The sequence below is a fragment of the Emydura macquarii genome, unplaced genomic scaffold, assembly GCF_026122565.2.
Source record: "Emydura macquarii macquarii isolate MOO-44397 ecotype Brisbane River unplaced genomic scaffold, CSIRO-AGI_Emac_v2 contig_450, whole genome shotgun sequence".
Classification (NCBI taxonomy): domain Eukaryota; kingdom Metazoa; phylum Chordata; order Testudines; family Chelidae; genus Emydura; species Emydura macquarii.
Window position 1 is genome coordinate 5,692,776 of NW_027130587.1, and position 10,818 is coordinate 5,703,593.

The 10,818-nt window shown below is 39.5% G+C and overlaps 1 protein-coding gene across 3 annotated transcripts in view; it reads left to right on the top strand.

Annotated features, from left to right (window-relative positions):
- The window catches only part of RABEP1 (rabaptin, RAB GTPase binding effector protein 1), a 61,216-nt gene extending 51,036 nt beyond the window's left edge, over positions 1 to 10,180 (top strand). For all 3 annotated transcript variants that reach the window (XM_067537842.1, XM_067537843.1, XM_067537844.1), the window contains 6 exons: positions 721 to 861; positions 1,430 to 1,619; positions 3,790 to 3,845; positions 4,665 to 4,763; positions 5,603 to 5,719; positions 8,802 to 10,180. In XM_067537842.1, coding sequence (XP_067393943.1) covers positions 721 to 861; positions 1,430 to 1,619; positions 3,790 to 3,845; positions 4,665 to 4,763; positions 5,603 to 5,719; positions 8,802 to 8,903 — 705 coding nt within the window. In that variant the 3' untranslated portion in view covers positions 8,904 to 10,180. The remainder of the gene's footprint in view (positions 1 to 720; positions 862 to 1,429; positions 1,620 to 3,789; positions 3,846 to 4,664; positions 4,764 to 5,602; positions 5,720 to 8,801) is intronic.
- The last annotated feature ends 638 nt before the right edge of the window (positions 10,181 to 10,818 follow it).

The following is a 10,818-nucleotide window of genomic DNA, read 5'->3' on the forward strand; positions in this document are numbered from 1 at the left end:
GTTATCACATAACTAGACGGTATCATAATTTGGCCCACTTGTGCATATGCATTGAGGTTGTGCAGGCAGTCTAAATTCTGGCATTTCCTACCTTTTGAGTGCTTGACTTTGCAAATTGAATGTTCTTCTAAGATAGTGTGTAACTTCCTATATTTTTTAGAAAGCAAATGAAATAATAATTTCCATCATGTAGCATCATAGCAACACAACATGGTTAATCAGCGAAGTTGGAATATTTGGATCCACCTTTGAGTCAGAAGTGCTATGAAGGCCCAACTATGATGATTCAAAGACTGAACTTGGTCCCTTTATTTATATAATTAGATAGACACGGAGGGAGGAATAAATACACATGCCTGCTACACACACCAACTTGTTCACTGGCTATAAGAAAATCGGAGGATACATAATGGAGCTGTATTATGGCCTGCTCTTTTACTTATGACTGACTACAGTTAAGCTGTTACATTTAATTTTATTTATCTTTTATGTAGGCATTTGGTAAGTGTTAAAACCAAAACAACCACAGTGATTTACTTTTTACTAGTACTGGAATAACCAAGGCTAAACAGAGGGAGTTGATCCATACTGCCATCCTCCTTCACAGAGAAGATAAGTTGCCCTGGGTTTCACAAGCATTGGAAGCACTGTGACAAATTGACTGTGAATAAACCTGGGCATGATTTTAAGACTATAATTTTGTTTTCTCCTTACATTGAGGCTGTCCTGATGCAGTCAAGGGAGCAGGTCTCGGAAGAGTTGGTGAGACTACAAAAAGATAATGAAAGCCTTCAGGGAAAGCATAGCTTGCATGTGTCTTTACAGCAAGCTGAAGATTTCATTCTGCCAGAATCCATGGAGGTAAAATATTTTTAAATGATTAATTACAATATTAAAAAGAACAAAATGTAAGAGTAGAACTAAGTGGAAGAAGTTATGTATTTATTGGTCTGGTAAAACTACAGAAACCACAGGATTCTTTCTAAATTTAAGGCCCTGACTCTGCAAGGCATTGTGTGCAGTGGCAGAAGGATGCACAAATTAGTTATGTTTCATCCCAAATGTGAGAGGAGGCTTTGCCTAGGAGAGTTAATCTTAAGAACTGGCATAATCCTTAGTACTGAGCACTGGTAAATCTCAACACCCCTACATGTCCACTCCCTTACACTCAAGCATATCAGGTAAAAGTGGATTGGGGTATGAAGAGAATTAATGCATGTGAAGAGAGAGAGACATCTTTGCGAGGTCTTCATTTACCTCGACCAAGCAAATTGTTTGTTATAACTTTTTAAACCTTTTTGGGGATGGAGCATGAGATGCTGAGACAGAGCACAAAACACTCGTAACTTGACTTTTTCTGTCTGTGGCTTGTATCACTGTACATTGCTTTTGGTGAAAATGTTGTAACTGTGATTTCTTGCTAATTCAGGAAATCCGTGAGCTGGTATTAAAATATCGTGAGGACATCATTAGTGTACGGACTGCAGCAGATCACCTTGAAGAAAAACTGAAGGCAGAAATCTTATTCTTAAAAGAACAGATTCAAGCTGAACAGTGTCTAAAGGAAAATCTAGAAGAAACTCTACAGCTGGAAATAGAGAATTGCAAAGAAGAAATAGGTGAGAAGGGGCAAAATAATCTAGAAAGAGGAACGTAGATTCTTGAGGACTTGTTTTGGGGTAACTTACGTAAAATGTATCCATATTATCATCAGAAGAATTCAGTACAGTGTCCCATTTGACATGCTTATGGAAAACGCTCAAAAATAGCTCTTATTTATAACAGATGTGACTGACTGTGCATCTGACAAATTGTGCATCTGAATATAATCCTAAATCTACAAGAAGACACAGTTTCTATGATTCCCTTATAAATATGGTCAAAATACCTTCTTTTGTAGCATGTAACTTAATATTAAGAGGGAAATGGAATCATTACCAAGTTTTAAGGCTGAGATTACTGTTTGCTGCCTAATTTTGTTTCCTGCTTTTTAGATTCAGATATCTTTGTTTTGTTGATTTTGACACACATATCAGTAATAATTCCTTGGCCTGTGTTTTATGCAGAGGTCAGAAGTAACCATTGTGATATCTATAAATATGAATCTAAGGAAGACGTGAGGAATTAACTGGAATAGTTCACCATGAGTTTTTTATAGGGCATACTACTAGCAGGGTTGTTTTTTAGTGAGAGATGCTGTTCTATCTCATTATTGCTGAAGCCTAACATATTTTACTTGATCTGTTTCCTGAGGGTTTCAGCCTCCTACTAGAGGGGAAGCAGAATCTTGAAGCTAGATGAGTAAATATGAGAAGAGGATGAAAAGAATAAAACTGTGATGTTTAAGTTAATAAGTGCGTATTAAAAACATGATTACAATACAGGTAACTTGTAGAAATAAACCCAAAACACAGAAAGAGAGAAGTAACTGTTTATATTGCTATAGCATCTAAAGTGGTTCATGCAGGTCCCCTTGCTGGAGACTTTATGGTGTAAGTCAAAATATAGGCACAGAGAAAGGGATGCAACGTAGTACTTTTGTTTTGAGTGAGAATAGTTTTGGCGGCCTTGCCTTTTCTTCTTTTAATTTTATTTACAAACAAGGAGATGGAAATTAAAGCTTCCCTAAAGTGTGGCACATAAAAATGAAATGGTTTCTTTCTCAAATGTTTAAAAAGTAAAACAGTAAAGGGGATCAAAGTATAGTTCTGTACCATACTAAAATTCAGCTAAGACTATAGGCAGCTGAGTAACCAGGTGGGAAGTGGTATGTGCTACTCCATGAGAGCAAGAGGTAACTTGGGCTCCCTTGGTTGGTAGAAGCTGGGAGAAAAGAGGAGACACTTAACCATTTTTTTAGAGCAGGTTTTCTTTTTCTAGATTGCCCTTCCAGTGGGCATGACTTTTTTTTTTAATGTTTCAGTTCAGTTTTCCTCCTTAATCCATAGATCCTGGGGGGTCAAGATTAATTTCTTCTAACAACTAAAACGTAGCTTTTGTTCTTAATCTCAGAAATCCTTCTCCTTATGCTAATGGTAAAAATAATGAACTGTGCTTGATGCATGTTAGAGATGTGAGTGTATAAAGATGTGAGTGTAACCTGCACTGACTGGGTTACATCAGGTAGAACTAGATGGACACATTGCAGTCTCTCTCTTGACCCACTGTCACATTCACTGTAACTCAGCTTACAGTTCTGTCCAGGACTCTGCATTATTAACATGTTTACTTATTTCAAGGCTCTAGTCAGGTTATTTAAATAAAGTGTGTACAAGAGAGAGCATAGCAGACCAGCATTACAAAACAAAGCTCTAAGTCTTCAGAAAAAGCGCACATTTTGGCAATTTCACAATAGATTAACTTCATCGTATCAATGATACCTTAAGAGCGCTGCATGGTCTGGGAGATCAAAGTTTAACCCGGGAGCGGGTGTCACCCCTGAACACTTCTGTGTGTTCCAGACACAATAGTGATGGGTGTGGCACAAGAGCATGGACAAAATTGGTTGGGCTGAGAGTTATAAGGAAGAAAATGATAATTCCCAGAATGAATAAAGAGAAATCTTCAGAACTCCTCTTTGTTGGGAACAGCTGGATTACACATTAGCCTCCCAGAGAACTCTGGCTGGAGTAAGCCATTCCATATAGTAAAAAGATCTTTAGATACATTTACCATGATAAAACATTTAGATCTTTTTTTTTTTTAATGGATTGATAAAAGTGAGGTTTAAAATCTGGAGAAGCTAGTGCCTTGATGAAGTGAAATGATATTTCCCCCTCTGTTTTGCAGCTTCCATTGCTAGCCTAAAAGCTGAATTAGAAAGAATAAAAGTGGAAAAGGAACAGGTAAGAGTTCAGTTTGAAGATCATTTAAGAATTTTGCAAATTTAAATGCTGAAAATTTAATCTGATAAAAAATGTGCAGGAAGGAAAATCCCAACAAGGTGACTCATTCTTGTTGTTTTAGAAACTTTATGAAAACATCAGCCCCTCTCATGTCAGAGAAAACAAGCAAACTTTCCATGCTGGCTTTGCTTAGTTGTTACTAACAAAAATGTGTATTTTGTAAACTGACTCTGAAAGAGGACACTATCTGACAAGTCATTCATGTCTAGGGAGATACAAGCAGCTATAATCCTAACTGGATAGTTTGTGGCTAAATAATTCCAATGTGGCCTTCATGTCACCATATTTGTAAAATAGTGGAGGATTTACTTATTTTGATTTAAACACTCTTTCCATAAAAAAGGAGTGCTTATTCTAGCTAGGAAAGTTTTCTTACCACAAGGTACATTGCCAGTTTATTGCAAGTATTTTGAGGAGCAGCACAATCATTTTAAAAGGAACAAATAAGTAGACATTTGGAATTCTGAAAGAATGAATTATAATATGGGCACTAGTGTAAATTTTTGCAACCTTAACAGTGACCCTCCTAATACTTAGAATTGTGCATGCTTTCTATGCTAATCTTAAATTAGATGTTATTAGCTACAGGCATTTCCTTCCAGTTTCAGAAAGGAAAGGGATAACGGCATGATTTACCTTGGAGTTCTGTACAAAGGCAATTACACTGATCTTTCTATGTAATGTTTTGAATGCCAGGCATCTGTGGAAAAAGAAAATATTAGGGGTTTTAAGTAACTGATACTTTCTTTGATTTCACAGTTGGAGTGCACCTTGCAGGAAAAAACACAACAGCTGGAGAATCTTCAGGAAATGAAAAACACTTTTGAAGAACAACTAAAGAAGGAGATCACTGCGAAGGTGACAGTTACATTGGTGGCTCTGCATGAAAGTAACTTGAATTTGTACAGACAGTTGTGTTTTTGTCAAGCGTAATGTTCTGAAAGTTCACACTGGTGGTCAAAATGGGTATTGCCAGCAATAAAGGATGAAACAGTAGGGGAAGAAGATTGGATCTCAGGAGATGTCCTGACTATGCAATAGTCTCCCTAGGGAAGTTGTTGAAGGCCCCATTCCCAATCATTTTAAAACTGGATTTGACAAAGCACTGCTGCTGTACCAGGGTTACCCAAAACGGCTGTTCTAAGGGTGGATAGGTCCTCCAAAGTTAGATTGCAATGCAGTGCTTCTGTGCATTAAAAATAGTTCCCTAATTAACCACACCCCTGTGTTGGGGTAGCCTGAGACTCTGACTAATTGACATTTTAGGAAATGTACTGTAGGAAACCAGTCCTGCACTGGCAGAGGGATGAATTAATTGTGATCTGATTTCTATGTCCACCTTGACAGAAAATATAATATATTTGTGAACATCATCCTCCATTTACTGTCTGATTTCATTGTCAGAAACTTACGATTTTACTTTTAGATCTATAGAATTAAGGGGCTGTAGAAGGGCTTTTTCCTACATTAATGAATTAATTATCACCATCACCACATTCTTAGCAAACTGGGTATTAACACCTTTTTACCCAGAGGGAAACTGATGCATGGAGAGGGTAAATTGCTGGCCCAACTTTGGGCAGGAAGACTGTGGAATATACCCAGATCACATCATTCTCAGACCCATGCTTAATCAGAAGTCCATCAGTGCCTCTTTTGCACAATTTAAGCACAACGTCAAGAACTTCTCTTTCCAGACTAACCTGGAACAATTGATGTTTGAAGAAAAGGATAAAGCTCAGCGACTGCAGACTGAATTAGATGTCAGTGAACAAGTGCAGAGAGATTTTGTAAAGCTTTCTCAGACCCTTCAGGTAAGGGATGTGTAATTAGTCTGTTCCAAGTATTTACACAGGGGCCTGAACAAATGTATTGTCACCTCTGTAGTCGGGGTGCTGTGCGCCATAAAAACTGGGGCCATAAACCAACCGATAATGTGAGCAGTAAAGAATTTTTACTCTAAGCCAGGAACCCAACCTATTTTAGAGCCTGGTTGTACCCTTATTTAGCCTGGATCTGCCCACCTGTTGCCAACTCCCTCCCAGCACCAATAGTGAGTTACTACATTAAATGGAGTTGTAGAGAACCATATAAATAATAGCTCCATGATTCCCTAACATTGCAGAGCTCACCTCATGATGTTACCTCAGTGGATAACTTAAGTCACAGTGATTCATCGGGCTATAAATATTCAAGTGCAATGTAAGGAATTTTCACTATTTGTTTATGAATCAATCTGATCTCTCCTCTGGGTTGTGTATTTGCTGCTTTTTAAGCTATAACTATAGTACATGATAGTTTTATCCCTATCACTGAGTCATATTTGATCCTAAAAGGAAGAAGCTGTAGTTGGACTCAAGAAAGTCAGTGGAAGAAAGTCAGTGGAAGAAAGGGATTTTAATACTTATGGATTTTTGGTTAATCTTTGGAGTGAGGTTCAGTTTGCGTTGCAGTTTCTTATCCATCCAACCAGATCTCTAATAAGGGTATACTAAGGTTCAGTCCTGTGTCCTTTAGTTTCTTGCACCAACTGTTCAGTAAAGTGTCACTTACAAGTAAAACCTTACCAATTGTAATTCATGTTTCCTAGTTTAGCTAGTAAACAAAATCAAGAATCACTGAGGGCCCCCAATAAAAGAATTCAGCATGTTGCTTGCTGGAGGTGGTCCACAGGGATGGGCAGAGTGGGTTGTTAGCGCTTCCTCTTACTTGATTCTTGTAGTAAGAGGCAGTATAAGTCTGAGACAATTAAGCTATCATTCATAAAACTGCCTTTTACTTGCTGTCATCCTTTTACAAACCATGCACTGCTTTGAAAACGCATCAGCTCAGTTGAAAATGATGAAAATATGCACATAGCTCTGAAGAGCGATGATAAAAAGCAAGTAATGTTACTGTGTCATTTGCCACTGTTTTCCTGATTCCAGCTTTGTTTGTAGCGTTATAATTGTCACAGGCTTCTGCCTGGCCTTTGTTTCCTGTGGCTGGACAGTTGTTGTCATGTCAATCCAGTCCCACAGCTATTAGCCTCTTCTGTAGAAATGAATATGCCCACTTTCAACCACACTGAATGTTTGGTAGAGTAACTAGTCAGTATTTTACGTGCTAGCTCCACTGTGTGTAATACAAGTCCTGCTGTATAATATATGAGGATTTTAGTGTCTCCTTGATGCCTGGGAAGAGTTTTTCCTTTCCATGGAGAGTCTGGATGCACGTCTTCTTTCTGTGGACTGGTTGAGTTTGATACAAGCTCTGCAGAAGACAGGCTAAGTCTGTGGCTGATTATTGTATATATAAATCAACTAGCCACTAGCTCTCTGGAATTCCTGATGCTAAGAACCATGCTCAGACCTCTTGGTGCCAGGCAACCCTGAACCCAAATTCCAGGGAGTAATTTGGTACGCAGAAAACATACTAAAAATGGTCAGGGTCTGGTCTAATAGGTGTCCTTCAGTATTTATATAAATATAACACATTAATTATGTAACAGCTCATTTGTTACACTAGCTTGGGGTCACAAGGCTAGTCTAAAGACCAGAGGAAAGTTTATTCAATGGATGAACGCATTTACTGATTTAATTAATAAATAATAGGGTTTAGTTACCTGCTTGCTTTACACTCAGTTAGAAGGCCTAGAGCTGCTGCCATAAATTAATTTCCCTGTTTTTCACAGTCTTGAAAAACAGCGAAATTCAGACGTGTTAAGGTTTAAGTTACGTGTTGGCAAACTGGTGCTAAGGTGCCTGAGGCCACGTCTACACTATGGGGGCTATAGCAGCATAGCTGTGATGCCATGGCTACACTGGCATATCATGGTGTAGACTCAAGACCCCAGTGACAGAAGGGGTTTCCCATTGTTGTAGGAATACCACCTCCCCAAGCAACAGGAGCTAGCTCAGTGGCCATATTCTCCTGTGGATCTAGCTGCGTCTACGGCGGGTTAGGTCAGGATAGCTACAGCACTCAGGGGTCTGGATTTTTTCATGCCCCTGAACACGGTAGCTATGTCAACCTAAGTTTTAAGTGTAGACCAGGCCTGAGTTGGTTTAACTTAGACACCAAGATGCTTAGAGGTGTAAGATGAAAAGCTGGGGGAGCTACTTTAAAAACATCCATCTTTGCACACATTCCTACTGGTTGCTTCTCCTAATCCACACCAAAGGCTAGAAGATAAAGGTGTTTTGATGTCCTTGGCATCTTCAGTAATCATTTGAAGTACTGCATTTGCAGGTCTAAGCATTTCCATTATTGGGGGATAGAACTATGTGAATCGGCTCTCCGAAGAAATAAAGTTTCATATAAGGGAACAGTTGAATGGTAAAGTAATGGCACTTGCTTTGGAATCCATTTTGGATCTCTGTAGTGATTGGCATCAACTAGTAGTGTCTCTGACTAGAACAGTGGTTCCCAACCTTTTTCGGCCTGAGGGCCATAAATATAATGTTTACAACCCTGAAGTCTCCGCCAGCAGCCCCCCTTCCCTCCCCACTGCAGCCAGAGGGAAGGAGTTCAGCGAGGAGGATCTCCCGTCCCCTGGCTGCAGCAAGGAAGCTGTATGTTCCACTTGTGGAGGCAGCGGCTCCCTTCTGCAGCCAGTGGGAGGGGAGCTGCGGGCCACTCTGAAAGACCCCACAGGCCACAGATTGGGAACCACTGGACTAGAGGCTTACAAAGTAAGTCGGTCACTGTTAATTGAATCAGACCCTTTACAGAGCACAGAGCAAGCCTGCTGTTTCTCAGTTGAGCATACAGTACCATTGCTTTACATGCAGAAGTGGGCAGTTGGAATATACTGACGTAGCACTTCAGAGCAGACAGCATCCTAATACCATAGCTTGTGGTTGGAGAAGTATTGCACACATTTTACCAGCTCATTGTATTCGTTGCTTTTTGTAGGTGCAGTTGGAACGGATCCGGCAGGCAGATTCCTTGGAGAGAATCCGTGCAATCCTGAATGATACAAAACTGACAGACATTAATCAGCTTCCTGAAACATGACACCCTGATGGGCAGAGCTCCAAGGCTGCCTTTGGTGTTTTTAACTCATCTTTATAGCAACATTAATTATTATTTAACTCTAACTAAAAGAGCAGACAACAGCGGGAGCAATGACTGGGTTTGTTTCTAGAGGGGAGAAGGTTTTGCACAGGGCAGGAAGAGCGCACCAGGGAGACTTGCAGTGTAGAAGAGAATTTTCTAATGGGAACACTAATGAGTGCAGTGTTGTTTTCCACTGTAAGTGGAAACAGTCCTTTACATTCTGAAAAACATTTTTTCCCCCTTTTGGCCAACTTCTTAACCTAATACAGATTTATGGAACGTGTCCCCCCCAAATACTGAAATCAAAGTAGCTGCTGGAAATGATATTGTCCCTCAAAACACACTGAAGAGCAAAATGATTGAAGTTTTTCTGTTTTGAATAGTCAGTAACAGGATTCAGCTAGCAGACAGAGGTGTAGTGTGCTGTATGAATATTTTATATTAAAATATGAATTTATTAGCAGGATGCTGGATATTGGATCTTATTTCCTAACTCAGTGGGGTTTTTTTAAACTGTTTAGTTCTTGTTGAACCATCTGAATGCTGTTGAACTGTGATGGATATGAGTGAGTTGTGTGTCTCAGCAGCTGATAAAAGTTAATCCAAAAAATGAATTGAGCAGTAAAAGAATGCATTGTAAATTGAAATTCTGGGGTTAAAGAAATACACTATTGATAATCTCTTCACAAGAATTAATTTTTTAAAAATGGAACCATAACTACTGCTTTCTCAATTTTAGAATGGAAATAGTTCTGGTCCCACATTTGTGTTAAAATGGTTAAAAATACTCTGTGTTCCACTTCAGAAACACAAGGTATTTACACATCTCTGCTGAGGTGGCGGTCACTCTGTGTGAACTACTAGCTTTTACCTAGGGTGGTTGGTAGCTGAAAAAGGAAGATGATTCTGAATTAAGGAGACATTCAGCATCTGACCTGCTGCTAGGTATAGGTTGGATTAATAGTACATACAACATCCTTCACATTCTGTATCATGTAGCTCAACAGCAACCTGCAGTGTGTTTTTCTGCAGGCGTTGTTCAACTGCAGTGCATTTCAGTTAGTGCTTAAAACAGAGGCAATAGCCCAAATCCTACTCTGTCCCTTAACTATACATTAAGGTAACACTATGCAACAACAGCAGAAGGAAGACTGTGTGATATTCTACAGGTGGTAGGTTTGGGTTTCTTGTCATACAAAACAATGTTGTAACAGGACTTTTTTAGGATAGCTGATGGTGGTGGCCTATGTGCCACTGTGTTGCAAACTCTGAATATTTGGCCTGGCCCCTGTTATCACTGACCTACCTCTGGCCTTTGAGAGGAAGGGCAGTTGTCCATTGATCAGTATTTCAGCCTTTACTACTGAAAAGGTCAGTAGGAATATACTTTCTGCAGCTTAGACATTTAGCAGCCCCACTTCTTAAGCGGGCACATGCATTATTGTATGGACATACTTGGAAATCTGGACTTATGCTTGGCAGCAGGAGTCCCAGGCAAAGCAAATGGTTTTCAGCCTCTGTCCATCCCCATTCTCTGAAATGACCTAACAAACATTCTACGGTGTGATGTTGGTGTTGCTGTGCTGGTCCCAGGCTACTAGGGAGGCAAGATAGGTGGGTGAGATAATATCTTGTCTTGGACCAACTTCTGTTTATGGTGAGTGCATGTGTCCAGTAAACGATATTACCTCACTTTGTCTGTAACGTTCCATTGGTACTTAAAAGCTGTAGCCATGCTTTAAGGAAGACACCTCTTTTGAGAACTGGAATAAATTTAATAGTAAATTCTCTGTAGCACCTTGAACACCTTGCACACAAATAATTAACTGTGAGTTAAGGTTGCTAGACTGCATATCCCATTAGCACAACCTGG